This window comes from Leptodactylus fuscus, chromosome 3 (assembly GCF_031893055.1).
Source record: "Leptodactylus fuscus isolate aLepFus1 chromosome 3, aLepFus1.hap2, whole genome shotgun sequence".
NCBI classification, from domain to species: Eukaryota; Metazoa; Chordata; class Amphibia; order Anura; family Leptodactylidae; genus Leptodactylus; species Leptodactylus fuscus.
The window spans coordinates 213,319,785-213,342,936 of NC_134267.1; the positions used below are offsets into that span (position 1 = coordinate 213,319,785).

General features: G+C 42.4%; 1 protein-coding gene across 1 annotated transcript in view; it reads left to right on the plus strand.

Moving 5' to 3' along the window:
* Positions 1-2,610: 2,610 nt before the first annotated feature.
* LPIN1 (lipin 1) overlaps positions 2,611-23,152 on the plus strand; it is a 122,547-nt gene continuing 102,005 nt past the window's right edge. Inside the window, exon 1 of the mRNA XM_075269150.1 lies at positions 2,611-2,839. Within this exon, the coding sequence (XP_075125251.1) occupies positions 2,699-2,839 (141 nt within the window). The 5' untranslated portion in view covers positions 2,611-2,698. The remainder of the gene's footprint in view (positions 2,840-23,152) is intronic.

Below are 23,152 nucleotides of genomic sequence, written 5' to 3' on the forward strand. Positions count from 1 at the left end.
AGAGTCTTGGCATTAGGATGTGCCTTGGGGGAACAATACTACCACCATCCGACACTTTCCAGGCACCTTTAGGAGTGCACCAGCCTTGATATTGATATTTATGAATGTAATTAATGGAACTACAATTACCCCTGTCCCATGGGTCCATTGACTTGGGATGACCTTGGACTCTGACCTATCCTTCAAGTCACATGCCTAAACACTCAACACTTCCTTCCACCTCCAACTCAAGAACATCCATCGTATCTGCTCCTTCCTCACTCCTGAAACTACAAATATGCTAGTCCATGCCCTCATAAACTACAACTTAGATATCTGTAACACCCTTCTCCATGGCCTCCCAGAGAATACTCTCGCCCCCCTCCAGTCCACCTTAAACTGTGCTGCTCGCTTAATCAACCTCTCCGCCCGTTCTTCATCGGCCACTCCCCTCTGCCAGTCCCTCCACTGGCTACCCGTTGCCCAGCAAATAGAGTTCAAGTTACTAACGTTAACATACAAAGCCATCCACACCCTGTCCCCTCCATATATCTCTGACCTAATCTCCCGCTACCTGCCCACACGTAACCTCAGATCCTCCAATGACCTCCTACTCCGCTCTGCTCTCATCCGCTCCTCACACAACCGCCTCCAAGATTTCTCTCGTGGATCCTCCATACTCTGGAACTCCTTACCAAGACACATAAGACTGATTCCCACAATCACAGGCTTCAAGAAGGCCCTAAAGCAGGGGTCTCAAACTCAATTTACCCCGGGGCCGCTGGAGGTAGAGTCTGGGTGAGGCTGGGCCGCATCAGGTTTTACCCAATTGTTTTTGTTCTAAAAGTCATATTCTGACACCCGTAACTTTTTTATACTTCCATATACGGGAATGTATAGGGTGTCTCTTTTTGCGGGGCCGGGTGTACATTTTAATTCTACCAGTTTGGGAAATTGCTTTTGCTTTGATCATTTTTCATTCAAATTTTTATCAGAGGCAAAAGAGTGAAAAAATGGCGAATTGGCTCTTTTGACTTTTTTTCCCACTACAGCGTTTACCGTACAGGAAAAATATTTTTATAGATTTGTAGAGCGGGCGATTTTGGACACAGCGATACCTAACATGTATGTGTTTCACAGTATTTAACTACTTTTATATGGTGTTCTAGGAAAAGGGGGGAGATTTGAATTCTTAATACTTTTTAAAAAAATTTATATTTTTTTTTTACTTTTTTTTGCATTTATTAGACCCCCTAGGGGTGTTGAACCCCAGGGGGTCTGATCACTAATGCAATGCATTACAATGCTAATGCATTGCAAAAAATCATCATGTCTTTTGCAGGCTGCATAGACCAGCCTGCAAAAGAAAAAGACTGCAGACCGGCCGGGAGCCTTTACAAGGCTTTACATAAGCGCCGGTTGTCTACTGCTGCCGGACGCCATAGTTACACACCCGGCATGCGCCGTACTATTACGGAGGATGTCAGGAAGGGGGCCAGGGGCCGCAAACTATTGTCCTGAGGGCCGCATTTGGCCCGCGGGCAGCGAGTTTGAGACCCCTGCCCTAAAGACTCCCCTATTTAGGAAGGCCTACAACCTCCAATAACACTATCACCGCACTGCCATCTGAACTGTCTCTCCCCTCTCCTGCTGTCTCTACCCCCTTCTCTCATAGATTGTAAGCCCTTGTTGGCAGGGCCCTCTACCCCACTGTGCCAGTCGGTCATTGTTAGTATTATATTTGTTTGTATATTTTATGTACTGTATGTAAACCCTCAAATGTAAAGCACCATGGAATTAATATAATAATGTACAGCACCATGGAATTAATATAGTAATGTACAGCACCATGGGATTCATATAATAATTTACAGCACCATGGAATTAATATAATAATGTACAGCACCATGGAATTAAAATAATAATGTATATCTCCATGGGATTAATATAATAATGTACAGCACCATGGAATTAAAATAATAATGTACAGCACCATGGAATTAAAATAATAATGTATATCTCCATGGGATTAATATAATAATGTACAGTACTATGGAACTAATGGTGCTATATAAATAAACAATAATAATAAGTACATACACGTTCATGTGAGCTCTCTCACCTGGAGAAACCCGGGAACACTGTGAGAATAATTTTCTTTGATTTCTCCAGTGCATTCAACACCATTCAGCCAGGGCTACTGAGGGAGAAGCTGAACCTTGGTGGTGTGGACCATCACCTGTCCAACTGGATCCTAGACTACCTGACAACCCGCCCTCAGTATGTGAGAGCCCAGGACTGTGTGTCTGACACTGTGATCCAAGTCCAAGCTAACCTGGGCAGTTTGGAGAAGCTATAGGGATTTGGACTTTATATGTGAGTCTAATATACAAGACTGAATGGCAGCTCCATAAAGTAAGATCTACAGAAAGTCAACGTGGAATATCTAGTCAGTTGTGTTCTCCAGCCCGGCCTTTGTGTATGAACTCGAGCCGGTTAGTGAAGTGGAATATTTTAAAAGTCAGTTGTAAGGAAAGAGTGTGCTAGCCGTCTGTCTCAGATTTCTATGTTAGCTGCCATTCCAAGAACTTGTGCAGGTAAAATTAGCAAGCAAACAGGATCAGCGTAAATACGTTTACCCCGAGTCTTCATTGTCAATTCCTGCAGTGCAGAATGCTACTTCAGAGCAAAAAACTGGGGAGATTGTAGCCCACCCAGAATGGATGTTAACCCTATAGAAGATTTATCTAAAGACCACCCTGAGAAAGGGAGGCAGGACAGTCTCCCAGAAGACCACCTAGAGGAGAAAAGACTGACACTAGCGGGCATACCACTGGGCCTGGAGTACCACTGGTCCTGGGTAATGTAACCTATATTTCTCATAGACAAAGCGGCATACAGTGGGACTAGCAGAGGCTTCTGGGAGATTTATTACCTGCTCATTGAAACAGTATTTCACAGATCTGTCTATCTATCTATCTATCTATCTATCTATCTATCTATCTATCTATCTATCTATCTATTAATCTAATCATTTATCCATCTATCTACTTAACTATTTATCCAGCACATAATGTAATCATCCATCCATCCATCTAATATCTATCTATTAATATCATCATCTAGCCATCCATCTACTTAATATCTCCGATTCTCATATGTATCTATGTGTTTCATATCTATGTACTTAATAACTATCTATCCAACACATAATGTATCTCTCCTATCTATCTATCTATCTATCTATCTATCTATCTATCTATCTATCTATCATCTATCTATCTATCTACATATCTATCTATCTATCTATCTATCTATCTATCTATCTATCTATCTCTATCTATGTACTATCTATCTACATATCTATCTATCTATCTATCTATCTATCTATCTATCTCTATCTATGTACTATCTATCTACATATCTATCTATCTATCTATCTATCTATCTATCTCTCCATCTATGTACTATCTATCTATCTATCTACATAGCTATCTATCTATCTCTCCATCTATGTACTATCTATCTATCTATCTATCTATCTATCTATCTATGTACTATCTATCTACATATCTATCTATCTATCTATCTATCTATCTATGTACTATCTATCTACATATCTATCTATCTATCTATCTATCTATCTATGTACTATCTATCTATCTATCTATCTCTCTATCTATGTACTATCTATCTATCTCTCCATCTATGTACTATCTATCTATCTATCTATCTATCTATCTATCTATCTATCTATCTATGTACTATCTATCTATCTATCTATCTCTCTATGTACTATCTATCTATCTATCTATCTATCTATCTATCTACATAGCTATCTATCTATCTCTCTATCTATGTACTATCTATCTATCTATCTATCTATCTATCTATCTATCTATCTATGTACTATCTATCTATTTATCTATCTATCTTTCTCTCTACTTTATATTATCTCATACAGATCTATCTGATATCCAACAAACTATCTACTGTATCTATTATCTCTTATCTATATATCTATGTATAATCTCTCTATATGTCTAACATGGGATTATGTCGATTTTTTTTTTTTTTTTTTTAAGAAATGTAATACTTTTCATACTTGAACTGGTTTTATGTATCTTAGGAGCATGACTTGTTATCTATTGCTTCATATCTATTAAGGAGAGAGATGAGCAGGTTATGTTTTCCCTGACTCAGGCTATTCACTATTACTATGACTCTATTGCGGTTTATCTATCATCATCAATGATCTATTTCCCATCATCCAACATTGTGATATTATTGTACATGGAAAAACCTGTGGTGTGCCGCGTGATGATTATTACATGTAGTGCTCTAGTTTTGTGTTTTGGTAAGGTTCGGGTCTTATTGGATGGTTTCTGCTGATCCTGCATTTTTGGCAACTCTCTAATACGCTTCCATTAGTAGAAGCTTGTGTCAATAAACATAGCAGCATGTTTTCTGACTTCTATTAGACTGTAGGCTACCCTAAATGTTTGTCAGATTGTAAGGATACTTTACAATCCAAACCTCCAGCACCGCCCTGTAGCTCCACCCATGAGGAGCCTGCCCACTCAGCAGAGAGAGAAAATATACATTTACAGAGCAATAACAAACACAATTGTAGTATACAGTATATGTAATATACTGTACATCCATGGATACCCAGGAGTACACTGTAAAAAAAAAAAAATGGTGGATATCCTTTGTCAGGGCTTACGGCACATAGCCACTGGCACTGGGGTGGGGTGGCAGTACGGAAAAGATATGGGGTGGCAGTATAGTAGTCATACAGTAGGTGGCTGATGAATTGCTCCCCTGTCCTGCCCTCATGGAGCTGCCGCCAGATACTTCACCCCCTACAAGTCCTGGAGCTACATCAATGGAGAAGGAACACAGACTCTGTACTGCAGAAGTTCCGCTACAGCAGGTCTCGACAAAGACAACTCTCACAGTGGGATGTTGAAGAGTAACTTGTGCAGGCCTCCTAGGTTGCAGTTATGAATGACACGCTTTGCCGAACACCAGATGTTCACTCAGGCTTAGATGTCCCTCTCCTCGCTGCAAGAAGATCCTATGGCTCTCTCAGCTTTTCCTCTTCGAAGCAGCCCTCCAACAACAAGCTGACCTCCTCCTTGTATGAGCTGTCTCTCCGTCTTGCCTTGAGCTGTCTCCTCCACGTACAGAGTGCAGGGCAGTGTAATGGAATTGCTGCTTAAGCAATTCCCAAGTAATGGAATTTAAGCAATTTCCAAATAGGCTGCAGAAAACTGGCAGATTAAAGACGGCAAGCAAAATAAGTTACCTATGATCCAATACTGTCTGATGCTAGGTTCACACCTGCGTTCTGGTCTCCATTCTGTGCTTTCCGTCTTCTGCATGCAAGAAGACGGAAAGCACAGACCGTGTCCGGCCGTGAGCGTTTTATGCTCTCCGCCGTGAAACCGTTTTTTAAATCCGGACAAAGAGTACTGCATGTCCGACTCTGTGTCTGGATTAAAAAACCCGGTTTCGCGGCGGAGAGCATAAAACGCTCACTGCCGCTCACGGCCGGACAGCTTTCTCACCCATTCATTTGAATGGGTGAGAAAGACTCCTGCAGGTTTCTGTCTCCTGCTCTGTTTTATGCAGGAAACGGAAACCTGCAGAACGGAGTGCCGGGCGCAGATGTGAACGAGCCCTTAGTAGTTGACACAAGTGAGTTGCTTTGTATCCCGCCGGGGGTTGACCCCAATATTCCAAATTGTTTGTTTTTATGAAACTAAACAAACAGAGAATCATCTTATCTTCAGTCCCAAGAATATAATAGGTGGAGGCCCAGGGGAGGTGAAAAAAATAAAAAAAACATTAAAGGTGTTGTCCCATCACAAGGATCCTATCTATACTGCTTGTTAATGTGGATGTAAGACTTTTCCTAAATACACTGCTTCAGCAAAACTGCTTTGTTTGTCCACTATCTTACTTTATTCAATTCGTTGTTGACACATCCCTTGACTTATCTGGTCAAAAGTCAAGTGATGTATCTGCTGCTCTCAGGGGGGAGGGAGGCGGGGCTAAGTGCACGGGAGCGAGCCTGGAAGGGGGGGGGGGTAGTTTACACTTTGGGAGCCGGTTTGTTTTGGCTCCTGGAAAAAGAAGCAAGGTGCTCATTCCTCAGGCCATTTTGCCTCGCGATTTGGCCTGAAGACACTCCCTGCTCCCGACTAGCCCTATTCATTGGGCCTAATCTGGAGCACACTGCGTGACTGGAGGCCGGTGCAGTGCACCGGCATTCAGTCGCGGGTATCCGTTTTTTGGTGCGGAACCTGAGGTGGCTTCTGCCTAAAGAGAACCTTTCACCGCCTCCAACAAGTCCATCTCTTTACATACCGTATTTTTCGGACTATAAGACGCACTTTTTTTCCTCCCAATATGGGAGGAAAATGTGTGTGCGTCTTATAGTCCGAATGCAGCGTGTGCAGCGTCTGTGTCCCGTCTGTACGAATGAAAAGGAGAGCAGCACGGTGCCTGCCTGCTCTGCCCCTCCTTCCCTGTCTGTGTCGCGTGTTTGCAGGAGCGAGATATGAGAGGCAGGGAAGTAGGGGCGGGCCAGACAGGTGAAGGAAGCGTGGTTTCAAGCTTGCCGAGAAAACCACGCCTCTTTCACCCGTCTGGCCCGCCCCTCCTTCACTGCCTCTCAGATCTGGCTCCGGCAATGAAACCACACAGACAGGGAAGGAGGGGCGGGCCAAACGGGAGGAGGAGGCGTGGTTTTCTCGGCAAGCTTGAAACCACGCCTCCTTCACCCGTCTGGCCCGCCCCTACTCCCCTGCCTGTGTGGCTTCATTGCAAGAGCAAGATCTGAGAGGCAGTGAAGGAGGGACGAGCCAGACAGGTGAAAGAGGTGTGTTTTCAAGTTTGCTTAGAAAACCACACCTCCTTCACCCGTCTGGCCCGCCCCTTTTTCTCTTCTTACATAGCTTCACTGCAGGGTGTCTCTTTCCATCCATGGATGAGATTAGATAGAATAGATAGACAGACAGATAGACAGACAGACAGACAGACAGACAGACAGACAGACAGATAGATAGATAGATAGATAGATAGATAGATAGATAGATATGTTCAAATCACCCCCATATCCCTAGAATACATATAAAACAAAAACATTACTGTGAAACACATACACATTTGGTATCCCTGTGTCCGAAAGCCCCCGGTTCTATTTACATTGGTAAAATATTATATTATTAGGTTATTAAATATTTTACCAATTTTTTTTCCTTAATTTTTTTTTTCCCTATTTTCCTCCTCTAAAACCTTAGTGCGTCTTATGGTCCGGTGCGTCTTATAGTCCGAAAAATACGGTATATTAGTAGCTGCTGCTCCATTAAAATGAAATATTCTTTTCTAGCCTTAAACTTAGGTCCGTTTTATAGTCAGATGAGTCCTATAATCCAATAAAACAGGTAACTACTGGTCGGGTTCAGCTGCTGTTCAGCTTGCACTTTCACCTGATATTGAACCCTGGTCAGTAGACCTTTACTGATACCAGAAGATCTAGAAGATCCGGCCATTATACTACATAGAGAAGGACTGGTGGACACAACAAGTGTGATGAATGGTGCAGGGGGCAAGCAGGTGCCATTTTGACTTCCCGCCAGATTATTTTTCTTTGGAGGGATTACATGGCTCATACAGCTCTAAACTGCTGGTATAGTCAGCATTAACATTCCTAAGGACACAGGATATCTCCATAGAAATCTAAGAACACTTCTCCATCATATAGACAAGCCTGCGTACACAAACAATCCTCTCGACTCCCCGTAGCCATAGTCCTCGAGATCAGCACGGGAACTTCCATTTTATGTTTATGAGTATTGTAGAGCACTACACGGGTTTTGCTGCTTTTCTTGAATTTAGTGAAGGTACAGTAGCTTCTAGAAGAGTGCGTAAGGCTTTATTCGGACAGTCATGATCTGCCATGAAAAAACGGTTGAAACAGTCCATGCTGACTTACATCTCTGGGGCACCCATTTATGCAGATCCCTCATGGCACCTGGGAAAGCTGCCAAAAAAATAGAACATGTCTGTGCCCCACAGACCCTCTTTGTGTTACAGCCATTTTTCGTGTTCATTGTCTTTTACGCCTGGTTTTACGTACGCTTTGTCTGTGAACCTTAACACCCTTATAGCAATAGTTTGTATTACTTCAATATAGGACAAATTCCGCTCTGTTACATCGGTAAATAGTTTAGCAAAAATTTACCGAAACGTCACCCCTCCTTCACCCCCAAAATACGTGTTCACCATGTAGCAGGGCATTTGAACTAGATAGCAAGTAATAAAATACACAGGCCGCGGAGATGAAATCTTCAGATAGCTCGTAGCCTTGTCAGTGACTCCTCTGCCAGGCAGGCTAAGTGCTCTTCAGCAAAACAACACCTGCATTATAGGAGAGAATACAGACTGTGCCGAGAGCTGGTAGATAAAAGGAAGCCTTTTAATATCTGCATGGAGCGGCGAATCTGGAGATAAACATGACCGGGGTGGGGGGTACATCTATATCGTATTAAGCCTGAAGATGAACAGAACTTCCTCTCATCCATCTCATTACAGCTTGGTTGGGTTGTATAACTGATCCTCTCTCTGCTGTTAGGTATCCATTTAATCCTAAATTACTAGTTTTATTAAACTTACATATACATCTATAGATGTTGTGGGGTTTATGATTTATGCATCATGTCATGGTTTAAACCCTAGGAGTACACCATGTCCTAGGAGTACCCTGTTTCTCTGAAAATAAGACAGTGTCATATTAAATTCTCTTCCGAAATATATGACCTGTCTTATTTTCGGGGGATGTCTTATGCAGCGGCTGCAGCGAGGGACAATCAGCAGTCATGACGGCGCTTCCTTAGCGGAGTGCCGGCATGACTGCCGGTTGTAGGTGGTGCGGTAGGTGAAGGGGGGTGTCTTATTTTCGAGGAAACAGGGTAGTTCCCTTATCCGTAAAGCATACCACCTATTATAAAACAACTTTTTACAAATGAATAGTGCAAGTGAATATAAGAAACTTTGTAATATATCTTATTAAAGAAATAGGTTTCCTTCTCCATTTATCATAGTGAGTTACCTTCTATATTACAAAGTATCTTATATTTGTCTGTACTATTCAATTAGGAGAAGTATTTTTGTATTTGGAGGTACGCTTCAAGGTTGGGTTCACTTCTGCATTGGGTGTATGTCCAGTGTAGATCCATCATAAATCACTGAGTGAAATAGACACCCAGAGATACCCAATGTGCTCATTATAGTCAATGGGGCTCGGCCTCTGTTTGTGTCCATTTTTCTGTTCCTACAACTAATCAGAAGATTTTAACATGTGGCATAGTGTGTGATCATAGTATTTGGTCATTTTTTTTTAAGCAGGACCTTTCACCACCTGCAACAAATCCAGCTCTTAAATAGCTGCTGCTCCACTAATTCCAATGCTGTTAGTTTTAGTCCCTGCTAAACTATTTAGACTCTGTACTGTCTGGTGGGCAGTGTCAGGCAGGGGCAGACAAGTGGCGTGATTCTGAGCTCTAACATTGGCTGCCTCTGATTGGAGCTCTGAATCACACCCCCTGCCTGACACTGCCCACCTGGTATTACAGACGACAAAACTACCTGTACGTGTTACTCAGGAATGGTGAGGGCTAGAGAAAAATTTCCAACGGTGCTGGAATCAGTGGAGCATCATCTATTAATAAGAATATAAGAACTAGAATTAGTTGAAGCAGTGAAGGGTTCTCTTTAAGTAAGGGATCCTTCTCTTAGAAATAGTTAGACTGCTGTAGATAATCAGCAATTTGTGATATCAAGATGAACTCAGCTCTGCTACACTCAAGTCTGCTGCATCTCACAGACTGTCCTAAAACAGTCATTGTCTTCTAGTGGATAAGAAGTGGATGGTTGTCCATGCTTTGGGGCGCAACACCTGGACCCCTATTTCAGGGGATTTACTGAACAACCTCAGATGTCTATGGAGTCTCCTATGTGAAACCAGCCCAGGTTTACCTATTAACTGTACTAGACACAAAAGTTACTTGCCCTCACCCACTGATATCAGGAGGAGGGTGAAGTACAGGTTTATTGAGCTGCCCATGTGCATGTGGCATAATTGGATTGGAGACCAGTCCTTGCCCTGCTTACCTAATATGGGTTCAGATCTGAAACCTATTTTTACATCAGCATCATACAGGTTAGCATTTGCCTTTTCTCCTGGTGACTTCTACAGCAGCAGTGGGGAATTTTAATATTCTCAGACACCTCTACTGTCTAAATTCTCTTACTATAAAACATTTTCATTTATATACACTGCAACCCATTACCTTATACAAAGTACAACTCATTACTTTATATGCAGTACAACTCAAGATCTTATACAAAGTACAACTCATTACCTTATATACAATACAACTCAATACCTTATACATAGTACAGCTTATTTAATGCTAAATATGTAGATAAATTATCTGTGATTGTTGTCATGCGATGCCACATTTAAAGGGATACTCTACAAAACTGATGCATTCTGTTATGCCTAGTGCAAAGGGGAGGGAAGGGGGATCATGGACGGGGATCACTAAACAGAAAATACCATCCATAGCTATATTGTTCATGGTTTCTCTATGAGTGGGTGGAGGAAGCAGGATTCACAGATTGTCTCTGAGTGGGCGAGGGATTTAGGACTCACAGGCTTACTCTATGAGTAGTTGGTAGTAGCAGGACTCACAGGCTTTCTCAATGAGTAGTTGGGAGTAGCAGAACTCACAGGCTTTCTCAATGAGTAGTTGAGAGTAGCAGAACTCACAGGCTTTCTCAATGAGTAGTTGGGAGTAGCAGAACTCACAGGCTTTCTCTGTGAGTAGTCGGGGGTAGCAGGACTCACAGGCTTTCTCTGTGAGTAGTTGGGGGTAGCAGGACTCACGGGCTCTCTCTATGAGTAGTCGGGGGTAGCAGGACTCACAGGCTCTCTCTATGAGTAGTCGGGGGTAGCAGGACTCACAGGCTCTCTCTATGAGTAGTGGGGGGTAGCAGGACTCACAGGCTTTCTCAATGAGTAGTTGGGAGTAACAGGACTAACAGGCTTTCTCTATGAGTAGTCGGGGGTAGCAGGACTCACAGGCTTTCTCTATGAGTAGTCGGGGGTAGCAGGACTCACAGGCTTTCTCTATGAGTAGTCGGGGGTAGCAGGACTCACAGGCTTTCTCTTTGAGTAGTCGGGGGTAGCAGGACTCACAGGCTCTCTCTATGAGTAGTCGGGGGTAGCAGGACTCACAGACTCTCTCTATGAGTAGTCGGGGGTAGCAGGACTCACAGACTCTCTCTATGAGTAGTCGGGGGTATCAGGACTCACAGACTGTCTCTATGAGTAGTCGGGGGTAGCAGGACTCACAGGCTTTCTCTATGATTAGTCGGGGGTAGCAGAACTCACAGGTTTTCTCTATGAGTAGTCGGGGGTAGCAGGACTCACAGGCTTTCTCTTTGAGTAGTCGGGGGTAGCAGGACTCACAGGCTCTCTCTATGAGTAGTCGGGGGTAGCAGGACTCACAGACTCTCTCTATGAGTAGTCGGGGGTAGCAGGACTCACAGACTCTCTCTATGAGTAGTCGGGGGTATCAGGACTCACAGACTGTCTCTATGAGTAGTCGGGGGTAGCAGGACTCACAGGCTTTCTCTATGAGTAGTCGGGAGTAGCAGGACTCACAGGCTTTCTCTTTGAGTAGTCGGGGGTAGCAGGACTCACAGGCTCTCTCTATGAGTAGTCGGGGGTAGCAGGACTCACAGACTCTCTCTATGAGTAGTCGGGGGTAGCAGGACTCACAGACTCTCTCTATGAGTAGTCGGGGGTATCAGGACTCACAGACTGTCTCTATGAGTAGTCGGGGGTAGCAGGACTCACAGGCTTTCTCTATGAGTAGTCGGGAGTAGCAGGACTCACAGGCTTTCTCTACGAGTAGTTGGGGGTAGCAGGACTCACAGGCTCTCTCTATGAGTAGTCGGGGGTATCAGGACTCACAGACTGTCTCTATGAGTAGTCGGGGGTAGCAGGACTCACAGGCTTTCTCTATGAGTAGTCGGGAGTAGCAGGACTCACAGGCATTCTCTACGAGTAGTTGGGGGTAGCAGGACTCACAGGCTTTTTCAATGAGTAGTTGGAAGTAGCAGGACTCACAGCCCTTATTTATCCTGATTACATATAAATAACTTTTAACATGAAAACACTGAATCAAATCATAGAAAACTATATATCTGTGAGTTCAGTATTTTCCCCTCTACCCCCTACCATATGCTGCTCTCAGATAGGAGATCTGGCAGGTCCCCATTAAAATCAGGTCTCACTCACAACAGTCTCAGTTTCTATCATCTCCTAGCCTGTTCTCACTTGATAAGCAGCCATACGTACTTAGATTTCTGGAGACTTCAGTCCTATTTTGGCAGTCAGTATTATTTCCGCTTATCCTGTTATACTCTCTGATTCCTTTTCATCTCCAACCAAGGAAATTACCAACTTCAGAATGTTTCTTTATCATTGATGAAAATATTATGCAGACAAGAGATATTTGGATCATTGAGGAGAAGTTGAGTGGGGTTAGTCTTTTGCCCTGTAGGGATATAAATGGGAGAATTTCATTTACGGTTCAGATGTTTGCAGTGGTGTACAAGGTTTACGGGCCCCATGCGGCGCACAATTTACGGCTGTCAATATGTTTAGATATCACTTTAGAACAAGCATCTCATTTGGCACAAATGACTCTTCCCCCTCCCCAAAAGCAATCTGAGTAGAGTCAAATTTTATTACTGTAGATTTATAATGAGATCAAATTTTGCACCTCTCAGTATAGAATAATATAAGGCGCACTTGAGATGCACTTGAAATTCTCATAAACAACCTGTCTGCTGTATTCTGAGAATCTAGCGGCACATTACTGATCTGTTTACACACATGTACAAACCATTACAGAATATGCCATTCATGCAGTGTTCACTTTCCCTGCAGCGCCATCACAAGGGAAATGGAATATCACATGAAACCCAATGAAATTAATGGGCTATAAGTAAGTAATTTACATACTTTACACCATTCTGAATGTTTAGGGCCATGATGGCAAACCTATGGCACTCAGAGCCCTCTCTGTGGGCACCCATTTGTGGCACAGATTATACTGTGCGGGGCCAGTTTGCAGCAGATTACACTGTGTGGAGCTCACTGTGGAGCAAATTGTACTGTGTATCAGCCAGTGTGGAGCAAATTGTACTGTGTATCAGCCAGTGTGGAGCAGATTGTACTGTGTGGGGGCCCTTCACTATTTTTATCACATAGCACTTTGTGATAAATTAGTGGGTTTTGGGTTGCAGTTTGGGCACTCGATCTCTAAATGGTCCTCCATCACTGTTGTAGGGGGACAAGGAGTCTTTTCCTTCCTCAGGGAGAAGGAGGAGGTAAGTTAGCACTCCCTAGTTTGGGAGAAGTATAGAGTAAGCAGAGTCCCTAGTTAGTCTGGAGACCCTACCAGCTTTAATCAGTGTTTTGCATTTAGGAGATGGGAGGAATCCCTGCTCAACTTGAGACAATGCGTGTGCAGTATCCCAGTGGACACTGCTTAAACTGTTTGGTTTTATTTTGTTGAGTTATTTCTATTTCCTTGTTTGTACTGTATATAATGTATTGTTCATACTGTATATTTTTTTTCCTTCGTTTTGTTCCTACTGTTTAAGAGTTACCCACTGTGGAGCTGGTGCAACCCTTTTTCATCCCATGACTTCTGGCTTGGACTTAGGGATGGAGAATGAACGTCTCCATAGTTTGCCAGTTAGTTTTAGTCCTGGTAGCGAAGTGTGGACACCCTACTGAGAGACCGTGCAACTTAGGGCAAGAGTTAAGCTCTATTCATAGTTAGTGCCCAGACACCATCAATGCAACCCCGTGCTGTCAAAAGCTCTTCTGAAGGGACAGGAGTGACCTCTTGGAGAAGTTTAGTTTACCAGAGACTCCCAGCCAAGACCCACTAATATCCAGGCAGCTTGGAGTCTTGGGACTCAATTACATTAGCCACCATAGCCATTGTGGGTAAGGCAGAATACAGATCTATTGGAAAGGAGACAAAACGGTACTAGGTACCATCTTAAAACTGGGCATTCCTCGTACCAAGTCTGGGACCAGCCATCCACAGTGGAACTCCAAGCCACTATGCCCATCGGGAAGCTGTATTAGTTCTTCTGTTTCTTCAGAAAAGTTACATCACTGGTCCAACTACCTCCTGAGTCACTCCTGTGCTTACTATCAGAGCCCTTCTAATCGCAACCACACAGCTCAAGGGAACTACCCTTGAGTTACATCACGTCACAGCTTTGAGATCCTGACATACACCCTGCAGACTTCCTCTGTATTGCACCATCCCTGAGGAGCAGAAGAAGGTCTGGTAGAATCCTCCATGACTACAGCTACTACGACTTCTAGCCTTTCTCTGCTGGGCTGCTCCATCACAGGCCCCTCAGCATGGTGTGGCATGGGATGGGGACTGGAGGAGTCGGTTGATTTCCCTTTTTTTTTTTTTTGTAGATTGTGAGCCCCACATAGGGCTCACAATGTACATTTTTTCCCTATAAGTATGTCTTTGGAATATGGGATGGAAATCCACACAAACACGGGGAGAACATACAAACTCCTTGCAGATGTTTTTTTTGCCCTTGGCAGGATTCGAACTGAGGACTCAAGCGCTGCAAGGCTGCAGTGCTAACCACTGAGCCACCATGTGGCCCACAGTTGAGTTCCCTTATCCTATCGTTGAGATCACAGCCTCAGGTTCCCTCCATTGGGTTGCAGGATGTATGCAAGAAGAGACTGAGAGTACTTGTTATAAAGACCTCAAAGCAGTGACCCTGGCCTTAGATCTGACATTATGATGTCAGACCTGAGATCAAGGCCACAGCTTTGAGGTCCTGACATACACCCTGCAGACTTCCTCTGTACTGCACCACCCCTGAGGAGAGAAGGTCTGGTAGAAATCCTCCATGACTGCAGCTACTACTACTTCCAACCTTCTGGCCTTTCTCTGCTGGGCTGCTCCTTATGTAGAGGTCATCCTTTGTGCCTTGCATGGATCATGTTGAAATCTATATTCTGGTATTATTGTATGCAATATATAGTATTATTAAAATCTTGGGCATATATGGTATTGTTTTTCCAAAAACATTCCAAAAACATTTTGCATTAGAGTCTCCACCTATCTTGACCTGACATTGCTCCAAAACTATGTTATATAAACTTGTTGGTGACACCTTGAACACCTGAAACATGCCCAAAAGATATTTTATTACTATGAGGACATCTGTCCTATTATCTGGTAACTCCGCTAATATTATATAGGCACAAGAATGAGCCAGACTAATCCAAACAACGTGAAAAGAAATAACTACAGTATAAAATATCACAAGGTAACATAATACACCTGCTATTAGCTTATACCTTGTGATCAGTTTATACCTCCATAGTGCAATGTAGATATCAAGTATATTAATCCTGCACTGGCATTGTTATTCTCCTGTGTATATAGCGACTACACCACAATTACACATGCAGTGAGACATAAAACCCTTGTACAACATTGCAGCGTACATATAGTAAATTAATAGTATATTAACACAGCATTATAATTAGCTGCTCCCTTGACGTACCAGCAAAGACTAATTAAAATTAACACATCGCTACCTTAAAAATATTTCCATGCATATAATATGAATGTCAATAAGTCATAGACATGTAAAATCATCACTATATATCATCTAGAATTTCAAAAACGTGTCTTGTATACATAAAGCTCCCCCTCCATCTCTCCCAGCAGGAAGTCACAGCATGATCCAAAGCAAGAGCAGTTCCATTGCATTAAATGGGTTGTTCACTAGAATACCATCCATCTAGCAGGGACTGTTTACACCATATTGGGACCTGGCCTTAAAGGGATTCTATCACTATCAAAATCACTTCTATACTGCTTATATTGTTTGCGTCAAATTGCAATGTTGCGTCCAGAATAAAATCAACTCTTAATCCACATCGAGCTGCTTAGCACCCCCAGGGCGTGACCAATCTAGTGGAGCATCCTGACTTACAAGTCCTGATGGTGCAGCAACCATAGAAGAAAACAGTTGCTCCGCCTGATGTGGCCACACCCTGGGTGCACCAAACAGCTCATTTGCATACAGATTAAAAGTTAAATATCTCAGCAATTAAATATTCAATGCAAAAAAGCTTAAAAAGATTAAATCTATCAGGGTAAAAGTGAATGAGCCGGACAGAGAAAATATTCTAGATTCTATTTTTACAACCATTCAAGTTCAGGATGTTTTTATAAACATTTTTGAAAAATTGGCACAAAATTCCTAAATTTAGTGTTTCTACATGCTTTTTTTGTTCCTTTAATTGGTTTGGTTGCTGGACCATATATTTGTGTATTTCCATAGCCAGAGCCCCTGGGATTTCAGCGCTCGCCGCCCACCTCCAACTGTTAGCAGCGTTGCTGGCTAATGAAATGTTGTCACTATTGATTCTGCCGCAGAATGTTTACAGAAAGGATGGAAAGAATCTGCTTGTTTTATTTCAGTTCATTAATACGGGACAGATAGAGATGCAAACATTGGAGGAGTAGGGATAATGTATTACCAACTGCAGTGATTCACTTGACATTGAGATTTAGAGGATATGTTTATCAAGACCCGAAACCGGTTGCAAATGTCTGTTTATTATAATACATGGGCCAATGTTAGATTAGTATCTCTTATCCTTCATCCATTGAAATGTCTTCCTCTATATAGTGACCTCAGATGGGCGTAACAAACCATGTTGTCTATACATGATCAAATTTGTGGCCTAATGTAATGTTAGTCCTTACCTTCCACTTAGCTGGAGATGTTCAGATATGCATGTCACAAGTTAGCTTTTCAGCACAATTTTATGTTCTGTGATATTGTGTCACCAGGTGATATGCTATATGTGTCAAATGCTACAAATGTGGCCACCCTGTGGTTGTTTTGTGGATTGCAGGCTTCCAAGGGTTTTGCTAGCATGTTCTGATATTCTGATTTCTCATTTTAACACCTATCATATTCATCATTCTATTTCATATCTCCCTATCTATAATATTAATTTATTTCATATCTATTTATTGTAGGAAATATAAAAAAATAAAAAACTTGAGCGTCGTCAGTAGTTGATACCTTTTTTAATGGCTAACTAATAATGATGGTAGATTACAACGTTTCGAAGCTCTCGGCTTCTTCTTCAGGTATATCTAAAAACAATTTATGAAGGATGCATATTTATGTACAAGAGGGACACATAGGAATAGAATTCGAGGAGAGAGGGGGGAAGAAGGTTATTGGTTATACAACTAAACAATTCATAAGCTTGTAATGTTCTTATCAGTTCACAGAGTGTCTTTTATGGCTGTCTCAGTTCAGTGATTTCTGTAGGATGCCATGAACCCATGTGAGAGATTCATCCCTTTCTCGAGAGTGTCAAACAATATCATAAACTTGTACTCATAAATCTGTCTCTGTTTCCTTGATTTAAAATTCCCCCTAAAACCAAAATTTTCATGTCATTGGTGATATTACGATCTTCATTGCAGAAATGTTTTGACACGGGAAGGTCCATTCTTTGTTCTCTAATTGTATGACGATGTGAGTTAATCTGCATTCTGAGCTTCTGGCCCATCTCTCCAACATACAGATTTTTAGTGGAACATTTGGTGCATGTTATTAAATACACTACATTAGGTGTGCTGCAGGTGAACTTACCTGGGATTTTATATTCTCTGTTAGAATTTGGTATCTCTATCTTGTCGGTGGTCAGTATGTGAGGGAAGGTTTTGCACCTTTTCTGTCCGCATGGAAATGTTCCTGTGTTAGTTGGAGGTGACAGTGAGCTGCTGACAACCATATTCCTGAGGATTGGTGGCTGTCTGTAGCATAGGAGAGGGGGGTCAGAAAATATGGATTTTAGACAGTCTTTTTTTGCAGTAGTAGATGTAATTTGCGTGTGATTCTTCTCAGCGTCTCCAAGTGGGGGTTATATGTGACGACCAGGGGCACCCGATTGTTCTCCTGTTTGGTATGTGTGTAATAAGTGTCACCATTCAGTTCCCATTCTTAAGGCCATTCTATTTCTGGTCCATTTTCCCTTTGTGCCGTGTACTCCATTCATGACTTACATACCGCGGTTAAAACATTTCCTTTCTTTTCTCTGAAACACTCAGAAAATGTTAATGCACACACTCTGTTCAGTTTTCTTGGAAATTACAGAACATGGCTGAATTTTGTATTAAAATAGCTTGTGGTATATAGTATAATCCGATAAACAGCGAATATAAAGACGGATAAAATGTTTTACATGTAAGAGCCCTAAAGGAATAAGAAGTTCTAAAGATAGATCGATAGATACATATTGAATAGATAGATAAACATGAGACGGATGAATGAATAGGATAGATAGTTAGATACATAGATGATAGATAGATAGATAGATAGATAGATAGATAGATAGATATGACATTGAATGAATACCATAAATAGTATAAAGAAAATGTTTGTCTTTGTACCATGTTAGCCAGTGGGTAGGAAATATAGAGTTATTATAATACAACTAGCTGGTACCCGCGACTTCGTCTGCGGTGATTGTAGCAGTGGGTATATACAGGCGCGGGTAAGGTTTTCGTAGTGTGTATAAGGGATGGGATATGAAATGTAAGTTTGTATCTTGTTTTTGCTGTAATTCAGAGAATACGTGAGACTTTTATGTTGAAGGTAATTTGTATTTGAGCTGCTATACGGTGTTGTGAGAAACTTTACATAGTGACTTTGGGACAGAAGTATTTGACGTTAACCCTTTCCCGCCGATGGCATTTTTTGATTTTCATTTTTGACTCCCCTCCCTCTAAACCCCATAACTTTTTTATTTCTCCGCTTCCAGAGCCATATTAGGTCTTAATTTTTGCGGGACAAATTTTTCTTCATGATGCCGCCATTATTTATTCTATATAATGTATTGGGAAGCAGGGAAAAAATTCAGAATAGGGTGGATTTTAAGAAAAAATGCATTTCTGCGACTTTCTTACGGGCTTTGGTTTTACGGCGTTCACTGTGCAACCAAAATGACATGTCCCCTGTATTCTGTGTTTCCTTACGATTCTGGGGATACCAAATTTATATGGTTTTATTTACATTTTGACCCCTTAGAAAAAATCCAAAACTGTGTTTAAAATTTTTTTTTTGAAAAGTCGCCATATTCCGACAGCCGTAACTTTTTTATACGTGCGTGTACGGGGATGTATAGGGCGTCTTTTTTTGCGTGACCGGGTGTACTTTGTAGTTCTACCGGGAAATGTTATTGCTTTGATCACTTTTTATTAAAATTTTTATCAGAATCAAAACAGTGAAAAAACAGCGGTTTGGCACTTTTGACCATTTTTCCCGCTACAGCGTTTACCGAACAGGAAAAATATTTGTATAGCTTTGTAGAGCGGGCGATTTCGGACACAGGGATACCTAACATGTATGTGTTTCACAGTTTTTAAGTACTTTTATATGTGTTCTAGGGAAAGGGGGGTGATTTGAATTTTTAATCCTTTTTATTTATTTTTTTTATATTTTTTTTTAGGGGTTAGGGGCGAGGCTGTAGAGGGCAATATGAATTTTGTGGCTTGCTATGGTCCAAAGTGTGTGAGATTGCAGAGATGGTGGTGTGAGTTTGGGTTTTGTGGGGGTCCTGGCACAAATGTATGTGCACTATTGTGACGAAAAGTAGCCTATTGTTTAATCGGGTGTATTAACTATGTTTGTGGAAAATTTCAGCCAAATCAGCTATATATATATATATATATATTCATTTTATTACTATTTTACATGTTTATTTCAAGCTGATAATGAATTAGCGTACTTACCATGACATACACAGTAGTTAGAGCACCACTTAAGCCATATCTTACCCGATTTCCCCATATACTTGCATGCTTGGCTGTGCCGGGTGGTGGATATTTACCGAATTGACCAGGGGAAAGACCACTGCTTGACACCAAAGGAATCAGGTAGATGAAATCCTATTGTCTCCCCCAACATCTGCTGTCCGGAGGGAATCGGGTGGCCTAGATACATAGTAGATGGGTGGTTGACCCTGGCAAAATTGGCAACTAATGGGTATGGTCAAATACAGTATATGATAAAAGCACAATAAGGCTAACTTCACACGGGAGGTGATATGGCGGATTTTGGCACTGAGAGTGACATGGGAAGCTGCATCACTCTTGGGTCAAAACCTGCCTGCCACGACTGTCACGGCTTCTGACAGTTGCAACTTCCCCCTCCGGAGCAGGCTCAAATGAATAGGCCGACACCGGTGGTTGCTTCTTCGAGGTGGACGCCGCGGCTCATCAAAGTCACAAGAAGAAAGGGCAGCTCGCTTCTGTCTGCTCACAGAAAAAAGTAGCCTGGCGGTCCACATAGACCACCATTGTGAGGGGGTGGATTATGATGAGGATTACGCGCCATAATCCGCCCGTGTGAACGAGCCCTAAATATTCAGGCAGGCCTGGGACCCTTCTTGGATCTGTATGTTTTACCAGCCACAGTTGCATCGATGGGAAACCTAGATGACCTGAATAGAAGGGGAATCTTCTTTGGTCACCCTTGACTATGACGATGAAATGGTTAAAAAAGATCAAGTTGTTCCGATCCTAAATGTTGGGCTGTAAATAGACAGCTAAGCTCCCGCTATAGGGCAATATACAACACCCCTGCAGGGCTTACTCTACACTGCCATACAATAAAGACCCTTAATGGCCAAGGACTAAGTAAAAAGGACTATTAGTGGCCATTAAGGGATTACAAGGCATCTATTTTCAGAACGCCTACCTGTGTCCGCAAACTTATCATATTTAAGTGAATTTTTTTCCTATAGAATTGCCCCAAGAGAGTTGCCTGAGATTAGATTGTAACCCTACTAGTGGCCTGGACTGATATAAGCGCTATATTATATTTTATACTATAGAGAGAATTGAGAATATAGAACAATCAATAGAAGAAGAAGAAGCTCTGATGATACGTAGTACGGTACATTTTATTTACGTCTATGGGCTTATTAATGATACTTGTGTCAGCTCGCTGTATACTCCTGCCATATAGTAATCCGCTAATAGTAAGATCTTAAACTACAGGGAAGTGGTGACATCAAGTGGTAGAAAGAGGAAGTGCACTACTCAACTAATCTATAGTTCTTGATTATTCCGTTATTAGAAACATTTACCAGTGTAGATGAACTAATTCAGTGTTGCGATACCATTATTTACTACTTGTACCTATATTCTCCAGTTTCCACCCTCTGGTCAGCCCTTTGGAGCTATCCATTTTGATTTTGTGCTACACTAATAATTCTACCAGTTGACAAGCTTTGTGTACACCTAAAGACAGGTTTAAACTGGCCCACAGGGGTACTGGTGAATCGACAGGTGTACCCCATGCCGATTAATTACTGGCCACCCCCCTGTTTTTTTTTTTGTTTGTTTTTTTAAATAAATCACTACCAGCTGGATTACTACAACAAGTATCAGCAGCTATTCTTCCACTTCCACTTCATCCTTCAGCCTCCAGGGGGCCCATGCACCTTATATCATGTCCTGATGCTCGTCATCATTGGTACATGATGTGTGGCACAAAGGGCCCTCTGAAGGCTGAAGGTCAAGCGGAGGAGGCTACTGTAGCCAGGATATTGGTAACTGAATAGTACGTAATCGAGTAATCCAGATAGTAGCCTAAATCACAGTATGAGAAGCACATACTGTATGGGAGCAAGTAAAGGAGACAGTTACTGCATGGGGGCCAATATATTGTGTGTGGGGTCAGATTGGGGGTGTTATGTGTAGGAATCTGTAAAGAGGGTGTTATACCATGGGGGAACCAGGAAACTGGAATGGGAACTGGAAGGCTGGAAAATAAAAAGAGGAATCAGCAGAAAGTCCACCTCAATTCAGGGGCGGATCCAGGGCTTTCCATTGTACAATGAGTAAACTCACAAATCCTTAAAGAGGACCTTTCATGGTTTGGAGCACATGCAGTTTTATATACATCATTAGCCCTAGACTAAAAGAGGATTCCTGCCAATAAAGTCAGTTTTAAAGAGGACCTTTCATGGGTTTGGGCACAGGCAGTTTTATATACCGCTGGAAAGTTGACAGTGCGCTGAATTGAGCGCACTGTCGGCTTTCCCGATCTGTGCCCGAGGTGAAGAGCTAGCGGTGCCGGTACCGTAGCTCTTTACAGTCAGAAGGGCGTTCCTGACAGTCTGTCAGGAACGTCCTCTCCACAGCAGCGCCAATAGCGCTGTACAGTGTGAGCGGGGAGGAACGCCCCCTCCCTCTTCTCACAGTGCTCGTCCATAGGCGAGTATTATCAGGAGGGGAGGGAGCGTTCCTCCCCGCTCACACTGTACAGCGCGATAGGCGCTGCTGTGGAGAAGGACGTTCCTGACTGACTGTCAGGAACGCCCTTTTGACTGTGAAGAGCTACAGTACTGGAACCACTAGCTCTTTACCCGGGGTACAGATCGGGAAAGCAGAGAGTGCGCTGAATTCAGAGCACTGTTGCCTTTCCAGCAGTATATAGAACTGCCTGTACCCAAACCATGAAAGGTCCTCTTTAAGACAGTGTATCTGCCCGTATCAAAAGGACATTCTAGAAAAAAAAACATGTTTACATCTTACACAGTGAGAAGAGGCCAGAGAAGGGACGTCTATGACGACTGGACATTCGTATGTAAATCGATGATGGAAAAAAATGTCTATAATTAGATACAACATTTGGCAGCAAATCAGCAAAAACAGTCCATTGGTATGTTCCCCGGGTCACGTGTGCTGAGCTATGTACAAACAGGACCCACTAAATCCCCATCTACACTCCTATTACAAATGATTAGGGGCCAGATGACCATTTCCTTAGGTGATTTAGGTTTTATTTCAAGTTTCGTCCTATTTTTACCACATTTCAGCAAGAACTATAAATTCAATATGCACAGAGCGCAACAGTGAAGATCCAGACTCAGAGGGGTACAAATGAAGCGGGCCATGGCTGTACCCATCTCCAAAACCACAAC